The sequence below is a fragment of the Monodelphis domestica genome, chromosome 1 (assembly GCF_027887165.1).
Source record: "Monodelphis domestica isolate mMonDom1 chromosome 1, mMonDom1.pri, whole genome shotgun sequence".
Classification (NCBI taxonomy): domain Eukaryota; kingdom Metazoa; phylum Chordata; class Mammalia; order Didelphimorphia; family Didelphidae; genus Monodelphis; species Monodelphis domestica.
In genome coordinates, this window is record NC_077227.1 from 720,824,602 (window position 1) to 720,849,106 (window position 24,505).

At 49.3% G+C, this 24,505-nt stretch overlaps 2 protein-coding genes across 9 annotated transcripts in view; one reads left to right on the top strand and one right to left on the bottom strand.

The window, feature by feature from the left end:
* Nucleotides 1-10,862, bottom strand: part of LOC100618818 (zinc finger protein OZF-like) — a 32,199-nt gene extending 21,337 nt beyond the window's left edge. For 2 of the 6 annotated variants that reach the window (XR_008915347.1, XR_459683.3), the window contains exons 1-3: nt 10,674-10,856; nt 10,298-10,473; nt 9,463-9,514 (exon numbers count right to left, since the gene is read on the bottom strand). Coding sequence is in view for 2 of the 6 variants with exons in the window: in XM_056812574.1 (XP_056668552.1) it covers nt 9,463-9,495 (33 nt within the window). In the remaining 4 variants the exon portion in view is untranslated. Of the gene's footprint in view, nt 1-4,778; nt 8,523-9,462; nt 9,515-10,297; nt 10,474-10,673 lie in introns of those variants that run through there. The other 4 variants (XR_459681.2, XR_459680.2, XM_056812574.1 and 1 more) reach the window with 4 other exon arrangements.
* The window catches only part of LOC100618860 (zinc finger protein 420-like), a 134,671-nt gene that overhangs the window by 93,724 nt on the left and 16,442 nt on the right, over nt 1-24,505 (top strand). For 2 of the 3 annotated variants that reach the window (XM_056812448.1, XM_056812442.1), the window contains exon 2: nt 22,259-22,310. In XM_056812448.1, the coding sequence (XP_056668426.1) occupies nt 22,259-22,310 (52 nt within the window). Of the gene's footprint in view, nt 1-17,140; nt 17,253-22,258; nt 22,311-24,505 lie in introns of those variants that run through there. The other variant, XM_056812476.1, reaches the window with a different exon arrangement.

Sequence of the window (24,505 nt, forward strand, 5' to 3'; positions counted from 1 at the left end):
GGAACTGGAGAATGTAAAAGGCAGGAGAGGGAAGGAGAGGGGGCTTTAAACAACCACCCACCAGGGAACTAACTTGCTCTCTGCACTGGGGGTTTATCTTTGAGCTTTGCTGATCTCTTGATCTCTGGCAAACCCAGCCTGAGCAAACTGAATTGAGAATGAGACCTAGAAAGGCTGAGACCTCTCTCTCAATTTCTGGCTCTCTCAAACTCTTTACTAATAAATGCTCATCAATCTGGTAATAAGTCCCCAGATCCATTTTTAATATAACACTGGAAGGCACAAGAAAGGAGAGAATGTGTACAGAGAGCTCTGGAGAGAGCTCGGGGCCTCAGGATGCAGCCCAGGGTGACCTATCCTCAGAGAAGTCTGAGTTGATCTCATATCATTTACTTATTGATCCTATTTACCAGTAACTGCTTTGTCTGCTAACTGCCTGAGTCCTGGTTCTGACTCCTGGCTCTGCTACACATTCATCCAGTCTATAATAGATGAAGTGCAGAATCCAGCTCTTGGGCACTTCATCTGTTCTAACCTCATTTCAAGGCATTAGCTGACTTTGGAATATTCAGGGGAGCCCCAGGGAGTCATGTCTACTCTTTCTACCCCCGACCTATCTCACAGATGTCTGGTTTGCTGTCCAAAGTCAGGGCCCTGACCTTGCCCTGAACTTACACAAGAATCTCTTCTTAGTCTAAAGGGAGGAGGGCTGGGGCATTGCTGGCCCCTTATTATTGATGATTCCAATCAGTCACTGTATCCCTAATTATCCTAGCTCTATGACCAATGGGGACCCTCTATCCTATGATAGACATCACTTACCCTATCTGTTCTTTGTTCTGTGCTCCCCAAAATCTATCAAAGAGATATAGCTTTCTTTTAAAAATTTTTTTTGTTTTTAAACATTATTTTTTGGTCATTTTCATACTTTATTCATTGGAAACAGATCATTTTCTTTTCCTCCCTCCCTAACACCCCTCCCCTAGCCAACTCGATTCCACTGGGTATCACATGTCCTTCCTCAGAACCCATTTCCTTGTTGTTGGTATTTGCATTAGGGTGCTCATTTAGCATCTCTCCTCAGTCATGTCCCCTCCACCCCTGTAGTCAAGCAGTTGCCTTTCCTCTGTGTTTTTACTCCCACAGTTTGTCCTCTGCTTGTGGATAGTGTTTTTTCTCATAGATCCCTGCAGATTGTTCAGGGACATTGTATTGCCATTAATGGATAGGTCCATTACATTCGATTGTACCAATGTCTCCGTCTCTGTGTACAATGTTCTCCTGGTTCTGCTCCTCTCACTCTGCATCACTTCCTGGAGGTTGTTCCAGTCTCCATGGAATTCCTCCACTTTATTATTCCTTTTAGCACAATAGTATTCCATCACCAACATATACCATAATTTGTTCAGCCATTCCCGGATGGACACCCCCTCATTTTCCAATTTTTGACCACCACAAAGAGTGCAGCTATGAATATTCTTGTACAAGTCTTTTTCCTTATTATCTCTTTGGGGTACAAACCCAGCAGTGCTATGGCTGGATCAAAGGGCAGACAGTCTTTTATTGCCCTTTGGGCATACTTCAAGATTGCCCTCCAGAATGGTTGGATTAATTCACAACTCCACCAGCAATGAATTAGTGTTCCCACTTTGCAACATCCCCTCCAGCATTCATTACTTTCCTTTGCTGTCATGTTGGCCAGTCTGCTAGGTTGGAGGTAATACCTCAGAGTTGTTTTGATTTGCAGCTCTCTGATTAGAAGAGATTTAGAACACTTTTTCATGTGCTTATTAATAGTTTTGATTACTTTAACTGAAAACTGCCTATTCATGCCCCTTGCCCATTTATCAATTGGAGAATGACTTGAGTTTTTGTACAATAGATTTGGTTCCTTATAAATTTGAGTAATTAGACCTTTGTCAGAGGTTTTTGTTATGAAGATTGTTTCCCAATTTGTTGCTTCCCTTTTAACTTTAATTACATTAGTTTTGTTTGTTCAAAAACTTTTTAATTTGATGTAGTCAAAATTATTTTACATTTTGTGACTCTTTCTAAGTCTTGCTTGGTTTTAAAATCTTTCCCTTCCCAAAGGTCTGACATGTATATTAGTCTGTGTTCACCTAATTTAATTATAGTTTCCTTCTTTATATTCAAGTCATTCACTCATTCTGAGTTTATCTTGGTGTAGGGTGTGAGGTGTTGATCCAAACCTAATCTCTCCCACACTGTCTTCCAATATTCCCAGCACTGTGACAATGGTGAGAAATCCTTTCAAAACCTAAGGGATGCAGCCAAAGCAGTACTCAAGGGGAAATTTATATCCTTGAGTTCATATATAAACAAATTAAGAAGTGCAGAGGTCAATGAATTAGGCAGGCAAATTAAAAAACTAGAAAGTGAACAAATTAAAAATCCTCAGATGAAGACTAAATTAGAGATCTTAAAAATCAAGGGAGAAATCAATAAAATTGAAAGTCAAGAGATACATCTTTCTGCTTAGGGTTTGGAGCATTAATACAAGGCAAGCCCCGGAGCCCTTTTATTGGCAGACAGCATTCCCCTGCTTGTCTTCCTTCTAGAGTTCCCACAGTTTACCCTTTGGATAAATTTCACTCCCAGCACCTGCAAATGGGAGCTTCACAATGTTGGACACAACAGTAGATGTTCACTAATGAAGAGGAATCTGCAGTGTTTTTAGGAAGAGACACCAAAGGGAAGAAATCATTTGCTTCTTGAATACCCCTAAGCAACAGAAATACAGAAGTGAATAATTGAAGACAATAGTAGAAGCAGCAGAACATCAGAGAAAGAAGAGACAAGGAGAAAGGAAAGAGGAAAACCAGGAAAGCTGAAGACAAAGACAGAGGGGATCATGGGAAGAATTGTGTGGTGTCCCATCTGCTCCACGAGGAAGCTTCCTGTGTTTGACTGCAGGACCACAGGGGAGAAGAGGAGGTAGATACAGAGAAGATAGGGACACATCCAGGGCATCTCAAAGACCAGAAACTTTCATTTCCATTTCCTCTACAGTCAGCACCTGTTCTATACTTCTGGGGATTCCTCAAGAAGCAAAGACATTCCTTGCCCTCCAAGAGCTCACAACCCAGTGCAAGAGGGAGATAATACACAGACAATGGACACAAAGCAAGCTCTGTCTAGGAGGAATAGGGAAAAATGGAAAGAATGAAGGCACTCTAACCAAGAGGGATGAGGGAAGGATTCCTGTAGTCAGTTTTTCGTCTTTAGTTGGGACTCACAGGAAGTTTAAAGGGGTGATCTGAAATGTGGAGGAAAAATATTCCAGACATGAGATGAAGCCATTGAAAATGCCTGGAACTAGACACAGCCAGATCACACAGTGCATAGAGTTCCAGATCTGGAGTCAGGAAGTCCTGGGTTCAAATGTGACCTCACTCACTTCCTAGCTATGTGATCCTGGGTAAGTCCCTTACCTCTGATTGCCTAGCCCTCATCACTCATCTATCTTAGAATTGATCCTAAGATGGAAGGTAAGGGTTAAAAAAAAAATCTTTTCCATTTGGGGCCAGTTAGGTGACTGTGAATAGAGAACTACAACTAGAGAGAGAAGGTCATGGGTTCAAATATGACCTCTGACACCTCCTACCTATGTGACCCTGGGTAAGTCACTTACATCTTAGCCTGATGCCTATCTCTTAGCCATCTTCTGCCTCCCAACAGATGCTTACCATCCATTCTAAGACAGAAATTCAAGATTTTTTTTTTAATTCTGCAGCTAAAGGAATCCAGGAGGCCAGGTTCTCTAGATCCATGAATACAGACTGGGGAGTAATGAATAAGAAGATGGGAAAGAGGGCTTTGAACACTAAACAGAATGTTTTGTATTTGATCCTAGAGGGAATAGGGAGCCACTGAGGTTTATGGAATAGGGGAGGGACATGATCAGAACTGTGCTGTAGGAAAATCACTCTGGTGGGATATAATGAAGGAGGCCTTGGAGTGGGAAGAGACTTGTGGGAGACACAGTAGTAAGTGATCTTAATAGTCCTTGAGGGAGGTGATGTGGGTCTCCACCAGGGTGATGACAGTGACACAGGACAGAAGGGAGGTGTATTGGAGAGATGTTGCAAAGGTGAAACTGACTGGTCCTGACGCCATATTGGATATGTGGGTAAGGGACAGTGAGGAGTCAAGGGGGATTCCTTGGTTTTAAGTCTGAGGGAAGAAGAGGATATAGCTATAGAGAAGGTGGGGCTTCTGTCTAGGTGAGAGAGAACAACATATTTGGGACACACTGAGTTCAAGAAGTCTACTGGCTACCTAATGTGAAAACCCTGTAAGGAAATTTGAGATGAATGACTGGAGGTCAGCACAGATTAGAGTAGAAAATGTAGACCTGAGACTCATCAGCAGAGAGATGGTGCTTGCATCCCTGGTAGCTGATGAGATCACCAAGTAAAGAAGTCCAGAGGGAGAAGAGTAGAGGGCCAAAGATAGGGCTGCAGGAACTTCCTGACCCTAACCCTACTGTCAAAAGATCTAGAGTAGGAGCCAGCAGAGAAGACAGAGAATCACAGGTCAGAGAAGGAGGAGCTAAACCAGGAGAGAGAGAGCTGTGTCCCAAACCCTAGAGAGAACAGAATATCAAGGAGGAGAGGGTGGACCAGAAGCATCAAAGGCTGCAGACAGGACTGAGAGAAGGAGGACTGCCACAGGCAAGGTCCTGCCTCACTAGAGATTCCAGGAATTCCTGACAGGTGGCGAATAGTCAGTCAAGAAAATAACAAACAGAAGACAGCTGTATATCAATCGGCCATGGGTATGCTTTGCACCTGATTGCTGCTCCACCATCCCCAGGCCTGGTTTTTATTTTTATACCCATTTTGGGGGCACACAGATACATTACCTAACATTCATATCAAAACAGAGATAATTGGAAAAGTGATACATTAACTTTTAACAACATTCTAAGATCATTCCATATTCTTGTATTGTAATTATTGATCTGACAAAGCATACAGAGTTTCTACACAAGATAAATGATTTCATCACAGGTGGCTTAATTTGCTCATTAACCTGTGAGGAGTCTAAGATTACAATCAAGGAAATTTACTTGCTATTTTTAATTTTAAAAAATCAATCAAGAAATTCTTAAAGGCGATTCAACAATCACAGCACTGAGGTTAAAGGATCAGAGGAACATATAATTCAGATTAATTGTTGGGCAGATCATTTTTCAGAGTTATCAAGAAGTTTCTGACCTGGTTTGTGAAATCAAGTCATTGAGATATGGTTGGTATTCCTGCAGGTTTTATGAGTCTTTATGACTGATTTGTATGCTGGCTTCATGAGGATACATTTCTGTGAGTGGGAAAGTTCTAGGCTTGGCTTGTAGCTATGGTTTTACTGGGAATTATGTACCTAAGTAAAAGTTAACCCATGGTAGTCTTTTGGGTTTGGGTTTGAGGGTCTGATCTTTTGGTGATGTTTTCTGGAAATAGAGAACAAGTACTTTGCTCTTGTATTATTTCTTCTGAGGTTGAGAGAGAAAAGCAATCATGTCACTTCCTTAGGTAAGGAATGTTAATGAGAGAGGTCATGGAAAAGGGAATGAGTGGGCAATCCTATCTAGCCAAGGGGCCACTCTGTGACCTCTTTAGCTACCATGAGTGACTTTGTCAAGGCATTGTGATCTGATGGCTTCCAGCTGAGGGCTGAAGGGTAGTCTCTATCTTCTCAGAAAGAGAAGAACAAACAGGGGAGGAGGTACAGAGGAGTAGGCAAAGCCTGAGAAGATGGAGAAAGGATGGAGGCCCTACCTTGACATGGAAGGGGATTCCACTAATGAATGTTCTCACGGGTAAAGGGAAATGAGGACTCACACTGAGGCCAGAGAGACTTGGTGCCTGCAGTTTACTTGTCCTGAGTAGGTAGGGGGAGGTTGCAACTTGTAGTGGGAGTGGGGGTGTCCAGTGTGGCACTTGGAGGACTGAGACAGCTTTGACCCAGGGACCAGATTTCCAGGCAAATGTAGAAGAAAATAAAGAGGTTAACTGAGACAAATGAAGATGAAATGCCTGAGAAATCAAAGCTCTGCCCTTCTGAGCATATCAGTTTCTTAAAGCAATATATGACCACTGCCTAACCAATAAGGACCAGGTCCATTCCTGGGCTTGGGGCTGGACCTCAAAATCAGGGAGAAAAAAGACTGATATCTACCTTAGAAGAGATGAATTAAATAAGACCAATGAATGCAAAGGAAACAATCCAATGTTGAGTCATCTGCTTCCTAATTGGAGAAAAGATTAGGGACTTGCCAAGTCGGGATGGAGAAGAAGGACAGAGGAAACTCTCTGAAAAGGGGTCCCACTACTCCTCTGTAAACACAGCAATAACTGATTAATCAATATCGACCCAGTTTGCAGATAAGACCCACTGAATGCTTGAGATGTACCATTAGGAGAAAACTGCTTCCATTAGTCTCAGGATCTGACTGTGTTACTGGTCAACCTAAGCTCCAGCCTTAGCCGAGGGTCTCTAAATAGCAGGTACAGGAGGTCCAGTTTCCCAGCCATGCAGGAAGAGGTATAAATAATGTAATGCCACTTTCATGAATTCTCCCCATTGAAGAAACTTTCCTCTCCATCCAGAATCTGGACGAGGTACACAACTGAACAGGAGGGAACTGAGCCACCTCCAGCCCTGAGTCACAAGATGCAGAGTGTTTCCACAATTCACCAATCACTGCCCAAAGCCCTCCCTTCCTGCCCAAGAGGGAATCAGCTCAGGAGATGGCATGAGGTCGGCTTGTCCCAGCTTCTTCACACACTCTACAGGAAATGCTGAGACCATGCTCCATGGGAATACTGAGAACAGAGATTTTCTGGAAACAGCAGCCATGTCAGCCTTGGCACCTCTCCTCAGAGACGGGGAGCTCCACACTTTAGTTCTCATCAATTTCTCTAGTGAAACTTCACAAAAGTGGCTTCAGATTGAACAAAATCCAGGAGGAAAAAAATGTAATTTCATCCCTCATGCCATGAGAAAGAGGGTATCTGACAGGGCTGGATAAAATCATAACAAAAGATAGACCATATCAAGGAAAGTGATGAAAAGAAGTCAGGATAAATGGGGAACAGCATGACCAGAGCTCAGACCAGTCACCCTAAACCTGGGGTATTGGTAAGATAATAAGGAGATAAAGCAATGGAACAGATTAAAGAAAACAAATCCTGTCAAGTGTCAAACAAGCAATTTGGGAGAAAAATTCCTTATTTTGTAAAAATTGCTAAGAAACCTGGAATTCAGCCTGGAAGGAAATGAGGCTCAGAGCATAAGCCTACACCATACTCTACTAGGCATGGTTTAAGGAAATGTGAGCTTAATATTAAAGATCACATTATAAGAAGTTAGGAGGAGGCAGCTGGGTAGCTAGAGACAAGAGGTCCTAGGTTCAAATTTGACCTCAGACACTTCCTAGCTGTGTGACCCTGGGCAAGTCATTTGACCCCCATTGCCTAGCCCTTACCACTCTTCTGCCTTGGAGCCAATACACAGTATTGACTCCCAGATGGAAGGTAAGGGTTTAAAAAAAAAAAGTTCGGAGAGAAACGGCTCCTACACATCTCACAGCTATAGGGAGATGCATGTAAATTAATATTTTATTTTCTCCCCAATTACAGGGGAAACAATTTCTAACATTCATTTTTTTTAAACTCCAATAGTCCAAATAGTTCCAAATAGTCTCCCTCCCTCCATTCCCCCTCCCTGAGAGCAAGCAATCTGATCTAGACTTTACCTGATTAATCATGTAAAATATATTTCCACATTACTCATTCTCTGGAAGAAATCTCAAACCAAAGAAAATGAAACTAAGGAAAAGAGAGAAATATTCTTTGGTCTGAATTCAGAGTCCATCAGTTCTGTCTCTGGAAGCAGATGGTGTTTCTCATAAGGAATCCTTTTGGTCAGTCTTACAGCCCTGAATTGCTGAGAACAGCTGAGTCGTTCACAGCTTCTGACCACAAGATATTGCTGTTATTCTATAAAATGTTCTCCTGCTTCTGATCATACTTTGCATCAGTTTATGGAAGACTTCCCAGGTTTCTCTGAAATGATGCTGCCTGTTATTCCTCATAGCCAACCGGGTTACACTATAATCACACACAACAACTTGTTTGGTCATTCCCCAATTAATGAATGTCCCTCCATTTCCAATTCTCTTCCAACACAAAAAGATCTGCCATATAAATATCTTTGTATAAATAAACAGGTTCTCTCCCCCTCTTGGGGATCTCTCTGGGATACATGTTTAGATCAAAGCGTATACAAAGTCTGTAAGTCTTTTGGGCAAACTTCCAAATGGCCCTCAAATGGTCAATCCATGTACAAGTCCACCAAAAATGTATGAGTGTCCCAGCATTCACACATCTCTGAATTGATCATTTTCTTTTTCTGGCACAATAGCCAATTTGACAGGTGTGAGAGAGTACCTCAGAGATGTTTTACTTCACAGTTCAAGGACACAAATGCTTAGCTGAACCCTATATAGAGGCAATTTTTTTTTTAAATTGAAGTTTGATTAATTAAAACAGAAAAACTTCTGCACAGAACCTTAACCTCTGTTTGCCTCAGTTTCCTCCACTGTGAAATAATGAGAATAAGAACATTTACCCCAGAACGTTATTACACAGATTGCTGAAAGCTGACTTTTAGGAGAAAAGTCTGTCTGCAACCCATTATTTGCCACTGAGCTGGATGCCTTCATGAGAAGGCCAGGATGTCTGTCTCCCTCCCTCCCAGGGGCCTCCCTCCCTCCCAGAGCTGGTTTGGACACGGCTGCTGAGGGCTCTCCTCGGTCAGACTGGGGGGGCCTGGAGGGCGGCCGATGGCTTCTCCCTTCCTTTGGGCTGAGCAGTGCCCGGCACACACCAGGCTGTTCCTCCACACTGGCTCAGCGGGGCTAAGAATGGGGGAGAGGAAGGAGCTGGAGGGACCCCGGAAGACTCGAGGACTTGAGGCAGAAGCCAGGGAGCAGCCTGGGGGACAAGGTCTTCCCTGAGGACCCCACAGAGCAGGGGACACCCTCGGGCTCTGCTCCAGACCAGACTCCAGAGGGAACAGGGGAGAAGCAGCAGAGAAGAGGCTGGGAGGGAGGCAGGCAAGCAGAGAGAGCCAAGACAGGATCCCCAGACAGGGAAGGACAAGGAGTCAATGGTCCTCCTGGGCCCTCACCTGTGATGGGAGAAATCCGGCCTGGGAGGCAGCGCCTGGGGGAGCTCTGGGGGTCTGAAGGGCCCCCGGGCCAAGCAATCCCTGCCAAAGGCCAGGAGAGAGCCAGGAAGGGCTGCTCCTGCTGCCTGGGATGGGGGGACAGAAAGGGCCCAGCAGGAAGGAGGGAGCAGCTTCCAGCCCATCTTGGCTCAGAGCCAGGGAAGGGCCTCCTGGCTGAGGGGCTCCCATCTGGGCCTGGAATGCACTTACCTGGCCTGGCAGTCTGTCCCTCTCCAAGGCCATCCCTGGCACTCCAGGCTCCCTGTAGAGGCAGCAAAGGAGCCCCAGTCAGTCCCTCTGGGGAGGCTCCTCCATCTTTTCCCAGCCTTGTCTCCTCACTCAGGCTGCTGCTCCCCACCTTCCCCCCACTTTCTGGCCCCTCAATGGAGCTCCAGCCAAAGCTCTTCCCAGCAGGCCTCCCTTGGCCCAGGGAATGTCTGGCTTCTCTGGCCTTCTGAGCAGCAGGAGCTGGCCTGGAGCCCCTCCTGGGGCCCTCCCTGCCCTATTTCCCAGTGTAGAAAAGTCCATCTTCCTCACTGCCTTTGGGCTCCCTCTCTGGGCCAGTTGCTCCTGGTGGGAGCTGAGCAGAAAGCTGCCGGGATCTCCCTCCCAGCTCAGGATCTGGCTCAGCCCCATCCCTCCTGGGGCCAGCCCTGGGCCTCTGCACCCTGAGCTGGGCAGGCCCCCAGAGGGGCCCAGGGTTTCCCTTCTCTTCCCAGGCCTGAGGTTGCCCCACAGGGATCTCCATGGGGTGAGGGGCCCCAGGAGTCCCCCAGGGCCAGGCCTGCCCTCAGAGGACCAGCCCAAGGGCCAGGGGGCCAAAGAGGGGCCCCAAGAAAGGCCTTTGGCTCCAGGGGGGCCCGAGGGCAGGAAGGCAGAGCTCAGGGATCCTCCCAGAGGGCCTGGTCTGAGGGCAGCACAGAGGACTCTCTAAGCAGGAGCTTAGAAAGATAAACTCCACGTGGAAGGAGGAGCCTACAAGCCAACCCCTGTTAGAGACCAGAGTAGCCACAGAGATACATTGTGCCCCGCAGGAAATTCTCACCCCTGCGATGCCGGTCTGGCTCCGCTCCAGCCCCAAGTCCTTTCTGAGCCCAGCCAGTCCACCACAGACTCAGAGTCCCAGGACGTGGGGGGAGGAGGAGGGCTGACGGTTTGGGGGGATCCAGGAATTAGGCTCAAGGAGGCACAGGCGGGAGGTGGTCTGCCTCGAAGGGACTCCTAAAAGGGAGAATTCTACCTCAGCGCCAGCCAGGGTCCGTGCCGCAAGCGGCTCCTTGCTCTAACCTGTGGGGAGGGGAGTGGTGCTCTCGGCCGCTCGCCCTCCCATCACCATGCAGAAGCCAGGCCCCTCCACATCTGGCCCCTCCCCACTGCGGTCCCCCCTTTCCCGCTGTCCCCTGCCACCACTTCCTAAATACCTAGGTCAGAGCGCGGGGCGATGGAAATTAAAGGACCTCCTTAGGATGCTAGGTAGGAACATCTTTGGAACTGGAGGAGGTGGGATTCGAGGGGATCGGGATCGTCACTTCCTGCTTCATAGAGGCCCCGCCCTGCCCGTCGGGGCTGACCGCCCCTGTCTTCCCCTCCTCCCGTTCCTCCTTTCAGAGCCTCCAGTGTGAGCCCCGCCCCCCTCCTCCGACCCTCCCCTTCATTCCTCCACACCCACGATGGGCCCGCCCCGGCCCCGCCCCTCCGCTGTGACAAATGGCCCCGCCCTACTGTCAGTGCAAGCCTGTGGAAGAGCCCTGGGAGTTGTCTGATCAATTCAATCCAAGGAGTCCTTCAGATCCTTCCTCTCATGAGGAGGTCTCTGATGGGTTCCATCCAAGGAGCCCTACACGGGAAAGGGATGAGAAAGGTGAGAGCCAGGAGTGAGGAGGGGACCAGCTTGAGTGGAGGACAGGGAATAATGATGGCCTGTGTGTTCCATGCTCTTGAGATCTGCTGCCTATCCCACTGACAGACAACCTTCCCAAACTCTCGCCCCTTCCCCCCAGGTCCTGTCCTTGTGGCATGGGCATTGTACCCTAGAAACTCAGGCAAACTATTATCCGGGAAATTCCTTTGCTCCCTTACACCCTCTGACTCCCAACCTGTGAGCCTGAGAGGACCATCCCCCTTTGATTATCCCCCTTTGATTATCCATGGATTTGAGATGGACAAAGAGTCTCACCTCATCCATTTGTCCTCCAAATCACCCCCCCCCCAAGGCCTTCGGTCAAACCTCTTCCCCAACCCCTTGCCCCAGAGTCAAGTCCTCACTGCTGTAAAAGAATATAAAAAGCCCAGAATGGAGGCATTTTGGGAGCCACCGTCCAGCTTGTTCCACTCATGCTGTCTTGCTGTCCTCCTGAGGAGCAGCTCTTCCACCCCTGCTGTTCCACCTAGGAGGCAGGCTTCCACCTACGCTGCCTCCTGCTCAGATTCAACATTACTTTCTACATTAACAAATTTCTCTTCATTTTTAAGTCAAGATTCAGTCTTGCATTCTTGCAAAAGGTATCCTTCCCGAACCCCAGGGGTTCCCCTCTGAACCCCACAACACCTGTAAGTCAGATATCACCTCTGGCTCCCTCCTCCAGGTCTTCTGCCACATGGTCCTGAGTCAGCTCTCCTGTGGATCACAGATAAGCCCAATCTTTTGTTACTTTGATGAGACATCTTCCATTTTGCTTCCTGACTGAAGGGCTTACTAATAAATCTCTATTTTAAAAGATTCCTCTGGGCCTGGTAATTCCTTAGATGGGAAACTCCTCATAAATCAGGATTATTCTCCCATCACACTAGGGTGACCCAGTGTGAGAGGGCCTCTCATTTCCTTTTCCCAACTGCTTATGGCTGGGGAGCAGCAAGAGCCCTGAGGGTACAGGCTGTCAGTCCATGCTTTTATATTGGCCCTTTCATCTTGTCCCCAGAAAAACTGAATCTGACCAGCGATGAGCTTGTTTTATGGAACCCCAAATTGCTCTTTGTCCCTGGAAACTTGACTTCAAGGAACTCCCAGGCAGACCTTGGTCTTAGACTGAACAATAAACCTTACAGTACCCAGAGATCTTGATAGAAGCAATAGAAGGAGCAGATAGCATCTAGTCTTAATTAAGTGCCCTTCTGTCTTAGAAGTTTCTGTCTTTTTATCTAGGCCTCTCCCAGGTAGTCCAGCCCCTGGCTAGAACCCTCCTTCCTTTGTCTCCAAGCAAGTTAATCAGTGATCCTTCCCTTCCTTTATGCCCCAAAATGGTATGCAAGACCCCAAGTTGTTCAGTTCATTGGAAAATCCCCTTCCAGGTGCATTTCCCCAGAGACAGGGTTCCCAGAGTCCCAGAGCTGGTCTCTGGGGGGTATTTTGTGCCTGACTCTGTGTGGTGGCCAGCAGAGCGCCGTCTTCCTTGTCCTGAATAAGATTTGTTCTTTCTAACCACTTTGGTGATTCTGTGCTTTTCAAGATTCACAGCAGACACCCCAGCATCTGCCCAAGTAGAGGCAGCACAGGAGACAGCTGAGCCTCCCTGCCCAGGCAGCCCAGCCCTGGGGAGGTTTTTGTTCTGGCCTGTAGCACTGTGGGAGGAGGAAAAGATTCTTGTCCAAGGTAGTAATCTGCCCCATCTTCAGCACTGACACTGCTGATTGTGAGGGTGAAATCCCTGATAGCACCACAGCCACTGAACCTGGCAGGGATTCCTGAGTCTAGCTTGGAAACCACATAAATGAGTCGCCGAGGAGACTGTCCAGGTTTCTGCTGGAACCAGTTCAGATAGGTCTTTCCATCACTGTGTTTGACACTCTGACTGGCCTGGCAGCTGATGGTGACTCTCTCCTGGGCTCACAGACACTGAGGCTGCAGACTGGCTCAGTACGACCTCCCTCATGGAACCTGAAAGCTGGAATGGATGACCTGAAGAACCAGCTCCCGAACCTACTTTCTCCCCTCCTGTCCCTCTCACCCATAGAAACCCTGCATGCAAGTTATCACATCCTGACATTTGTCAGGAGCTGAATAACAACCCCAGTCCCAGAAGTTCCTGTCAAGTTCCTGTTCACACTCCCAACTGCAGAAATTCCTTTCACTCCCCCAATTACAGAAGCTCCTGTTTATTTCAGTGTATAAAAGACCTTCCAGCCCCAGAGTCGGGCTCTAGCCATTTTAGAGTGCTGAGCCCAAGCTGCTGTTTGTTTAATAAACTCCCTCTTTGGCTTTACATTGTTGGTCATCATTTCATCCTTGGGATTGATTTACCAGGCACTTCAGATCAAGGACATGGAATGAAGAGAGCACAGGCTCCCCTTCTTTGGATGCTCAGCCCCTAGCCAGCCTGGCTCTGCCAATGGCCCTGACCTAACAGAAATCCCCATCCCACGGAGACTGCACTGGCTCATCCCCCAGAGAGTCTAAGGGTTAGGAAAAATGACATGTCTGCAAGTGGTGCTGTCCCATATTCTCACCTGGGATCCAAAGCATGAGGAGCCCAAAAAGCAGCTGGGATGGAGTCTCCATTTTGCTGTGTCTCATCCCTAGTGTATCCGCTGGCCCCAGATCATGTTCATCTCCCTCTGTCTGCAGGCCCTCCCTTTGGGGATCTCTTTATGCAAAGCAGCTGGGTTGGGGGTTATAGGAGGAGAAGGGAAGGAATCAGCTTAGAGGAAGGCCCTGAGATGTCCTTCCTTTTGGGATGTATGCTCCTGCTATTCCCCTTATACGGACTTCATTTCTTTTTTAGTCAGTTCTGTGGTTCCAAATGGCTAGAGACTGAAGGGAAGCAATATTTCCTGGGTCAAAGAGGTCAGGACTTAACTTAGAATCAGGAATGGTTTGATAAATGCTGACATCCTTCACTTTATTCAAACCCAGGACCAAGATGTCAATCATACCCCCATTCATGAACCTCTTGTAGGCTTAACATGGAGCTTCTTCAAGGTAAGATCCACCACTGTCTTACTCCTTCCTGTGTTTTAAGGGAACAAGTCTGCTTGCCCACCACTACTCCCCTGAAAGAAGCCAGCTTTTGCTAATGGCATTGAAGAAGTCTGCAGTGGGGGCAGGAAAGAAAAGTCTTTTGAATCCAGAAAAGTCTGGGTGAGGGAAGGCAGGACTGAATGGACTCTTAGTTTAGGTCACAACCCTAAATATATCCTTACACAGAGGATAAGGAAGGTTTTATAAAAGGGAATGGAGGAATGGAAGGGATAGAGGGAATATGGATTCTGGTGAGGTAAAAGGAGAGAGATACCACCTGCTGAGAGGCAATCTTTGAAAAATGGATTTCCCAATGGGTCACATATAATAGCCTGAGGGGACATCTTCTCTATTGAATGATGTTGAAGATACCCCAGGGCAGTTAAGCAAAAACCACAAGCCTCTCCCAGGACCAAGGTCACCCAGCAGGGGTCTGATAAGGACCATTTAGGGTTGAATGATTGTCCTTGGGTTTTTCTCCCAATATGCACCCCTTATCTGACTGCGGTTATTTAAATAAAGATGAATTTTAATAACAAGTTTGGATTGGGGAGGTATCAGGGAAGAAGGAATCAGGATTTCTCTAGATTGGGTTTGAATCTCTCTCAGCTTTAGAGCTGAGGCCAGGCCTCCCAGGCTGATGGAGGCTTTCTCTTATTCCTATCTATGCTAATCTGTGCTACTTTTCTTAAGTTCAAAGCAGTAGACTGCAAGAGGAAGAAAAGGTTCTGACTTTGAGAGCTGGTTGGGCCTGTTTCTTCTAAAGATCTGCCTTACAGTTCAAACTGCTACCCTTAAATCCTTTTGTTCAATGACAGGATAACAGGAATCCAGGTAGAGCACACAGTTGGAAAAGATCCAGGAATAGAAGTATTTCTATCCCAAGGCAGGGAGAGAGAGCTCCTTCCAGTCTTGAGGACCAGGAAAGAAAGAGCCCTTCAAGTGCAACTATCCCTCTCTAAGAGGGCCATCCCCCCAACAACTGTTATTTTTGTCAATATCTTTTCTCTAACATTCCAACTACTATTTGTTCCACCTGAGTGGCAGAAAGTCCAAAACTTGATTCAGTTTTCCATTCCACAGTGGGGAAGCTTAAATACCTTTCTAGGGCAACAGGGGAACTGAAGATGAGAGGGATAGTTGATTGGCTTTACAATGGTAACAAAGGAAAATGAGGAGTTCCAGACAGGAATAACAGTGAGGGGTTGAGCTTTATAAAAGACACAAAAGGGAAAGATGTAGCCCAGGGCTGAGCCTAAAAGGAAAAACCCTTGGGAAGAGATACTCAACACAAAATGGGATTAGCCATCCCTCCCTAAACTACTTTAAGATATATTGTCAGTGTGAGACTCTAAGGTTGGACTTTCCCTCAGGAAGGAACTCTCCTGTGACAAGGTCAAACTTGGGGCTTTCACCTTTAAGCTAAATCAACTGAGGGTCATTATATCTTTCTAGGCTACAAGTTTGAGGGTTTCTAGAATCCAGTTGACACAGGGTTGGTTTGCTTCTGCCTACACTGCATTCCTGAGGAGTTCCTCATGTACTCTTTCCACTGACTTGGGGTATCCAGGGCCCCCTGAGCCCCAATTGCATCTCCCCCCTTTTTACCATCTGAGGGATAAAAGATCAGAGAGGCAATCTATCTTCTGTAACTTCTTCTAGGCTGAAAATGGGGTACAGGTGTCCCTGATGGTCAAGGAGAGAAAGGGAGAGGCAGGTTCTTGTGGGCACCCTCCAGGGCTCATGGGGGCATGGCTTCAGGGAACTTGGGTCCAAGAAGCAACCAGAAATTGGAAGGGCCTGCCTTGACCACTGCCTCTCCCAATGGAAGGGTGGGGTGCAGGTGGGATGGTTCAGTCCCTGAGGCAGTCCACAGTGTAGAAGCAAAAGGCAGCAAGACTGAAGCAATAGACATAAACAGAACTGAGTACAAGAGCGTCATAGAGCATTGACTATCATCAGGCTTCTTTGCATTTCAGTACAGGATCCCCAAAGCCAACAAAGCCCATGTCAGCAGCCATCTTCTGGCAGTCAGGGTTGGCCTCTTCCTCAGCACACTTGCTTTTCTGGTTCCAACGTCAGAGCACACACTGAAGGACCTGCTTCTTCATCCCAGCTATTTCTCTCAGGTTCTTCTTTTCCCTCTACGGGTCCTCTGGAGCTATTCTGCTGACTCAGTCTCCAGCCCGCCTGTCTGTCACCTCTGGAGAAACAGCCACCAAGAGCTGCAGAGCCCATCAGGACATCAGGAAGCGTTGAGCCTGGTAACAGCAGCCACCGGAGCAACCTCCCCAGATCGAGGACGCTTCCAGGCTGCGGTCTGGGGTCCCCCCGCTCCGGTGGCCCTGAGTCTGGGACAGACGACACTGTCACCATCAGCAAGATGGAGCCAGAAGTCGTTGGACTGCTGCAGCCTTGAAGAAAAGCCTCCACCGAGGCTGGAGCCCTTCAGCTCAGAGAAGCGAGGTCAGAGCAGCCCCCGAACCTGGGGGAGCGCTGGGGGTCCTCCAGCCTTCTTCTGCAGGTCAGGCATCCCAGCCTGCCCCGTGGTAGGGAGGCGGGGAGAGCCAAAAGAGGACACGGATCCCTCCGCTCTCTCGCCCCTGGCTGACAGGCTCACAGCCCACCTTCCCCGTCCTCCACTCAAGCTGGTCCCCTCCTCACTCCTGGCTCTCGCCTTCCTCAGCCCTTTCCTTGGCCGGTAGCTCAGACGAGCCCAGCAGGGACCTCCTCATTAGGGAAAGGATCTGAAGGACTTCTAGGAAGGAAATGATCTGACAACTCCGAGTGCTCTTCCACAGGCTTGCACTGACTGGAAGGGCGGGGCCACGGAGCAGGGGAAGGGCGGCCCTATCTTGAGTGTGGAGGAACGTAGAAGAGGCAGGGAGGAGGGGAGAAGGGGAGGGTCAGTCCCAAAGGCAGGGCGGAGCCTTGGAAGGAGGAAGTGACGATCGCCCGAGTGCCACCTCCTCCACTTCCTAAGATATTCCTACCTTGGTTCCTTAGCCGGTCTTTTAACTTCCTGCGCTCCCTAAAACAAGCCTCGGTAATTATGAAGTGGTGGCGGGAAAGGGGGACCCGAGTAGGGAGGAGCCAGATGTGGAGGGGCCTGGCTCCTACACGGGAAGGGGAGGGATGGAGGCAGAGAGCACCATTCTCCTCCCCACAAGTTAGAGCCGGGAGCCGCTTGAGGCAGGGACCCTGGCTGGTGCTGAAATCGAATTCTCCCTTTTAAGAGTCCCTTCGGGGCAGACCACCTCCCGCCTGTGCCTCCTTGAGCCTAATTCCTGGATTCGTCCCCAAAGCAGGGAGCCCTTCCTTTCCCCGCCACGTCTTGGGTCTCTGAGGTTGGGCTGGGCTGGGCTGGCTGGGTTCAGATAGGACTTGGGGTGGAGCAGAGCCAGACCTGCAGCGCAGGGTTGAGAATTTCCTGCGGGATACCATGTATCCCCGTGGCTACTCTGGTCTCTAACAGGGGTTGGCTGTAGGCTCCTCCTTCCTCTTCCAGTTTTTCTTTCCTGCTAAAATGTCCTGCCTGGAGGGGGTGTCCAGGAGGCCTGTACCAGGTGCAGTTTTACCGCGCCTTGTAAGGACCCAGTAGTCCTGCCTCCCAGCCTCTGCCAGACCCTCCAGCTCCTGTTCCCCCACACACACACACTGCCTTGGGCAGCCTCTGCTTCAGTCACCTCAAGCACACACTACTCTGCTGTAGGGGTTAAAATTAGGAGCTTAACAAAGATAGGAGAGCAGTTGTGAATCTTGAAATTTCTCAGACTTGTGAATGTTAAAAAATTCCCCATTGGGGAATTCTTCATTGGGCCAATTCCCTATTGGGAAAATTCCCCATTTAAAAAATGTGAGAACTCTACTTAGATCAGAAATGGGAAGACCTCTACTCCACCGGAACTTAAGACTGCTTTAGGGGAGAAAACTCCTTGCTGAACAATGAAAAATACTTACACCCATACCTAAGCCATGCCTATTTTTAGAATTAATTATAAAGGGTTGCTAAGTACCTATAAAGGTCAGGCAACTTGGGAACTTAAAAGGAGCAAAGAGGAAAAAACTTACCCAGAGATTCTAACCTACTCAGGTGTGAATTCAGAATGGGCTGTCCTTTGGAAAACGTCTACTGTGATTGGTAGATGGAAGAACTTAGGGGAGGTAACATAGGAGGAAACCCACTATATAAGAAAAAGGACAGACTGTTGAAAAAATCTCTTGAGAGATACAGGCTCTTGAGAGACAATCTCTAAGGAGGTCTTTCAAGGGAGGCTGATTCTGGCTAGAACTCCCTCTGGGGAGACTATGTCCCCCTGAATCTTATGGTGAGTGATTAGGACTGACTGATCTTTTTTTTTAGGACTTAGGTCTGGGTTGGCCAGGGCTGCCTGGGCTGGCCTATTCTTTTCTCATTTATTTCCCTTTTCTCTCTCTCTTTCTTTGATTCCTCATTGTATTATTAATTAAAAATCTCTATAAACCCAGTTGACTTGGGTATATTCATAATTGGGAATATTTCCCTGGCGACCACCTTATATTTGATTTAAAAACAAAACACTGTAGTGAAAACATTTCCAGCGGTCACAATTTACTCACCCACTCTTATATCTACTACAATTTATATGTTCCACTATTTTAATCACTACAGTTTACAACCTCAACCATTTTAACTCTTACAGTTTATGGCATCCACTCTTTTAAATGCCACACAGTTTAACAAAGCTTTGTTTTAATGGAGAAAAAATAGTAAAGAAGGAAAAATAAGAGAGATTTAAGGATCTATCTTAGTATCAGCCTATAAACTACCTAAAAATTATCCTTTGAGAGAGTCTCACTAATAGCTCTTCAGCCTCACTAACTAGGCCTGACCTACACTATTGTCCCTATACTCTAACTGGATCCCTAAACAAAGGACAGCTGCCCCATCTCACACTCTCCTTCCATGAGTTTCTCCAGCAGCCAAACTCCCTGGCTAGAGCCAGGAGCAGCACCTGCTCTCAGGAAAGGTTAGTGAGAGGCCCCCTTTCCCCCTTCATACTTCGTGCTTGCCGTTATCTCTCCCTGTCCGACTGCCCTTCCTACATCACTTTCTGTGGTATCCCAGGGATATTCTAATCTTGAAAGTATTATTGATGAATTAATATTGGAAACTCTGTGCTCATGTACCAGACTTGTGGTCATATTATTTTTTGATCATTGTATTTAAGTGCTACTTTATTAATTGTGAGCACTCTCCAAACCTACAGTCCTAAGGTCAGGAGAATTCCTGGGCAGGACTGTAGCTGCCACAGGGTCGTAGCTCCTACCTTGAGGGACCAGATTCCCTTCTAGGTCACATGTTTGATTCACCTCCTCTTTGATCTTGGGCTTGTCAGTTGAACCAACATCAGATGCTCTGTATGCTGTGTCACATGTTCATTAGCTCCCTCCCATTCCCCATTCCTTGAGTCTCCAATAAAGGATTGGGGACAAACTTAGTGCTCTCTCTCTTCCACCATAAGAGGAGCATGCATGCTGGAGCCCATGTTCTTGAAGCCTTCATCTCTGAGTCTTTCTTCCTCTATTGTGTTCTCTCTCTGTCTCTCTCTGTGTCTCTCTGTGTGTGTGTGTCTCTCTCTCTCTCTGTCTCTCTCTCTCTTTCTCTCTTCACCCTTCACCCATTTTCCCTGGATTTCTAGCTTCCCTTATCCCTCCCATGAATATATTAATATTGCCTGCAGGCAGTCACACTTCCTCTCTAAGGGCAATTTCTTTTCTTTTCTTTTTTTTTAAACCCTTAACTTCCATCTTGGAATCAATAGTGTGTATTGGCTCCATGGCGGAAGAGTGGTAAGGGCTAGGCAATGGGGGTCAAGTGACTTGCCCAGGGTCACACAGCTGGGAAGTGTCTGAGGCCAAATTTGAACCTAGGACCTCCCATCTCTAGGGCTGGTTCTCAATCCACTGGGCTACCCAGCTACCCCCCTAAGGGCAATTTCTATTAACTTTTCCTGTAGGCTGGTCTCCAGGGTAACAGAACTTCTTTTGGGTCTGACTCTACATGCACTGAGCCAGCTCTTTTCCCAGTTAAGTTAGAGCAAGGTGTTAAGAATTCCCTTTTACACTGGCTAAACAAAATAATAATGACCAGAGAGAGGGCAAAGAGTGAAGAGTTCAGGAAGGCTTCCTGGAGGAGGTGAGATTGTCCTTTGGACTATAGGGAAGCCTGGGAGGGCAGTGGCTAGAGCTAGGGTGGGAGAGCCTGTCAGCTGCCCCGGGGGACAGTCAGAGAAGGTGTTCCTGGCCAGGAGCTGGAGGTGCTGGACACCAAGAGGCTAGTGTGGCCCAGAGCAGAGGGTGTGACAGGGAGGAGGGGTATGGCACCATTAGGGCTGGGGGTGCCAAAGAGTACCATGGGGGATTTTAGGGGGGATAGCCTGAGCCAGAGGAAAGTCACCTCAGAGGCTGAATGGAAGCTGGCAGGAAGGGAGAGAGAGGTCAGGAGGCCAGCAGAGCACCAGGAAGGCCCTACAGTCAGGGGTGGGGGCTGAGGATAGGAGGAGGGCCTTCCCCCCAGGGAGGACTGCCCTTTGGCCAAGGGAGCCCACCTGGGTTGCTGGGCATAGTGCCAGGCCTGCAGTGGGGAGGGCCTGGATTCCAATCAGGTCTCAAACCCTTCCTGTGCTCTTGGAGGCTCCCTCTTTGAACCCTGAACCTGGCCTGGCCCCCTGGAAGGGCTTCCTGGCTGGAGGATCTCCTCCTGGAGCACTGGGAAGCCCATAACCCTCTCCCAGCCTGAGGGTGCCTCCAGCAGGCACTTGAGGACTTCTGGGATGGGAGAGCTCCCAGGGGGTCCTCCTGTAGCCCCTGCCCCTCCCCAGAGCAGGGCTTTGGCTTAGGCCTGTTTCTTGTCAGATTTGGCCCACCTTGGCCTTATCCAGTCCCTGTTCCTGGTCCCCGCCCCCATTCCCATTCTTCCTCCTCCCCCCATCCATACTGACCCCCCTTCACCTGCTCAATTCTCCTGAAATGGTTCAACCCCACCTCAGAAGGCCCAGATGTCCCCTTGTGGGCCTCATATTCCCTTAGCCCTTCCCCTCCATGGGGCCTGCTCTCCACCTGGAGCTCTCTGCTTCCCCCACTTCCCTGAGGCTATATCTAGACTGTCTGGGAGGGGCAGGGAAGGAGAGGGCAGAAATGAGGGGGATGGAAGGAGGGACTGGGTGCAGGGGGAGGGGGGGCTCTCTCCTGCCCAGCCTGGTGGGGGTGGCCCAGGGGGGGATCTCAACTCTGGGGTGGAGTCTAGAGGTTGGGGTGGAGTCTGGGGAGAGAGGGGCCATTCCAGGGGCCCAGGGATTCCTGACCCAGGTGTTCTGACCCCCAGCTCCTGCTTAGAAAGGCCTCTGTGCTGCCCTCAGACCAGGCCCTCTGGGAGGATCCCTGAGCTCTGCCTTCCTGCCCCGAGTCCTCCCAGGAGCCAAAAGCCTTTCCTGGGGCCCCTCTTTGGCCCCCTGGCCCTTGGGCTGGTCCCCTGAGGGCAGGCCTGGCCCTGGGGGACTCCTGGGGCCCCTCACCCCATGGAGATCCCTGTGGGGCAGCCTCGGGCCTGGGAAGAGAAGGGAAACCCTGGGCCCCTTTGGGTCCCTTCTCCCTGCCCAGCTCAGGGTGCAGAGGCCCAGGGCCAGCCCCAGGAGGGATGGGGCTGAGCCAGATCCCAAGCTGGGAGGGAGATCCAGGCAGCTTTCTGCTCAGCTCCCAGCAGGAGCAACTGGCCCAGAGAGGGAGCCCAAAGGCAGTGAGGAAGATGGGCTTTTCTACACTGGGAAAGAGGGCAGGGAGGGCCCCAGGAGGGGACTCCAGGCCAGCTCCTGCTGCTCAGAAGGCCAGAGAAGTCAGACATTCCCTGGGCCAAGGGAGGCCTGTTGGGAAGAGCTTTGGCTGGAGCTCCATTGAGGGGCCAGAAAGTGGGGGGAAGGTGGGGAGCAGCAGCCTGAGTGGGGAGACGAGGCCGGGAAAAGATGGAGGAGGCGCCCCAGAGGGACTGACTGGGCTCCTTTGCTGCCTCTACAGGGAGCCTGGAGTGCCCGGGATGGCCTTGGAGAGGGACAGACTGCCAGGCCAGGTAAGTACATTCCAGGCCCAGATGGGAGCCCCTCAGCCAGGAGGCCCTTCCCTGGCTCTGAGCCAAGATGGGCTGGGAAGCTGCTCCCTCCTTCCTGCTGGGCCCTTTCTGTCCCCCCATCCCAGGCAGGAGGAGCAGCCCTTCCTGGCTCTCTCCTGGCCTTTGTCAGGGATTCCTTGGCCCGGGGCCGCTCAGAGCCCCAGAGCTCCCCCAGGCGCTGCCTCCCAGGCTGGATTTCTCCCATCACAGGTGAGGGCCCAGGAGGACCCTTGACTCCTTGTCCTTCCCTGTCTGGGGATCCTGTCTTGGCTCTCTCTGCTTGCCTGCCTCCCTCCCAGCCTCTTCTCTGCTGCTTCTCCCCTGTTCCCTCTGGAGTCTGGTCTGGAGCAGAGCCCGAGGGTGTCCCCTGCTCTGTGGGGTCCTCAGGGAAGACCTTGTCCTGGGCTGCTCCCTGGCTTCTGCCTCACGTCCTCGAGTCTTGCCGGTATAAGAATTGGAATAATATTTCTCCCAGATGTATATTTTATAGATTATTAGGAAGGGTAGACAATCATTCCTAAGTATCCCGACCACATGATCTCTATCCTGCCAGTCTCCTTCCTCTTACCCAGGGGGGTAACCTGCCTGCTCTGTTCCCAAGAAAGGGATTAAGTGAGTGGGAATAGGAGACCCTTGCTTCTTCAGCACAGCCAAGATGGCTCAGCTTCAGCTTATCTATCTTCTTAGCTAGTCTCTATCTCTGTCCCGCTAAACAAAAGGCAAGTGTCCTTCCTGGAAGGTCAAGGGATAGAAAGGATCTTCAAGGTGACCCCTTGAAGTTAGGGGATCAACCCCTTTCAGCAGCTGTAGTTGTTTTGGGGGGTGTTCAGGGAGGGGTAGTATCTCTGGTATGGCGCATGAACGCCGACGCCAGGCCACAGCCGCACCTCCCGTAACAACTGGCATCCCATGACCCATGTGCCACAAACTCTGTGCCTCAGCCTTTGGACTCCAAAGCCACATGAGGGTACATCAATAGATGATAATGCACAAAGACAGTAGTCATTCTCGGTCACCGAGACACTACCACTAACTAACTAACTAACTAACTAAGCTGTTTTGTTCTTTCTCAAATGGATGCTCTTTAGCAGGAACCATCTGCTTCTGGGCAAGGGAAATGGAGGCCACGTTTCTCTCTCTCTCTCTCTCTCTCTCTCTCTCTCTCTCTCTCTCTCTCCCTCTCTCTCTCCCTCCCTCCCTCCCTCCCTCCCTCCCTCCCTCCCTCCCTCCCTCCCTCCCTCCCTCCCTCCCTCCCTCCCTCCCTCCCTCCCTCTCTCTCTCTCTCTCTCTCTCTCTCTCTCTCTCTCTCTCTCTCTCTCTCTCTCTCTCTCTCTCTCTCTCTCTCTCTCTCTCTCTCTCTCTCTCCCTCTCTCTCTCTCTCTCTCTCTCTCTCTCTCTCTCTCTCTCTCCCCAACCCCCATCTTGGCCCTCTACTCTTCTCCCTCTAAACTTCTTTTTTTTTTACCCTTACCTTCCATTTTGGAATCAATAGTGTGTATTTGCTCCAAGGCAGAAGAGTGGTAAGGGCTCGGCAATGGGGGTCAAGTGACTTGCCCAGGGTTACACAGCTGGGAAGTGTCTGAGGCCAGATTTGAACCTAGGACCTCCCATCTCTAGGGCTGACTCTCAATCCACTGAGCCACCCAGCTGCCCCCTCTCTTAACTTCTTTGCTTGGTGATCTCATCAGCTCCCAGGGATATAAGCACCATCTCTCTGCTGATGAGTCTCAGATCTACATTAGTTGACCAGTAGACATCTTGAGCTCAGTGTGTCCCAAACACATTGTTCTCTCCCACCTAGAGAGAAGCCCCACCTTCTCTGTAGCTGTATCCTCCCTGAGGCTCAAAACCAAGGAGTCCCCCTTGACTCCTCACTGTCCCTTAACCACATATCCAATATGGCACCAGGACCAGTCAGTTTCACCTTTGCAGTATCTTTCCAAATCACCCCCCTTCTGTCCTGTGTCACTGTCATCATCCTGGTGGAGGTGCACAAAACCTCCATTTTGGACTATTAAGACAACCTGCTGCTTGGTCTGTCTGCCACAAGTCTCTTCCCACTCCAAGGTCTCCTCCATTCTCCCACCAGAGTGATTTTTCTATAGCTCAGTTCTGATCGTCACTCCCCTATTCCTTAAACCTCAGTGGCTCCCTAT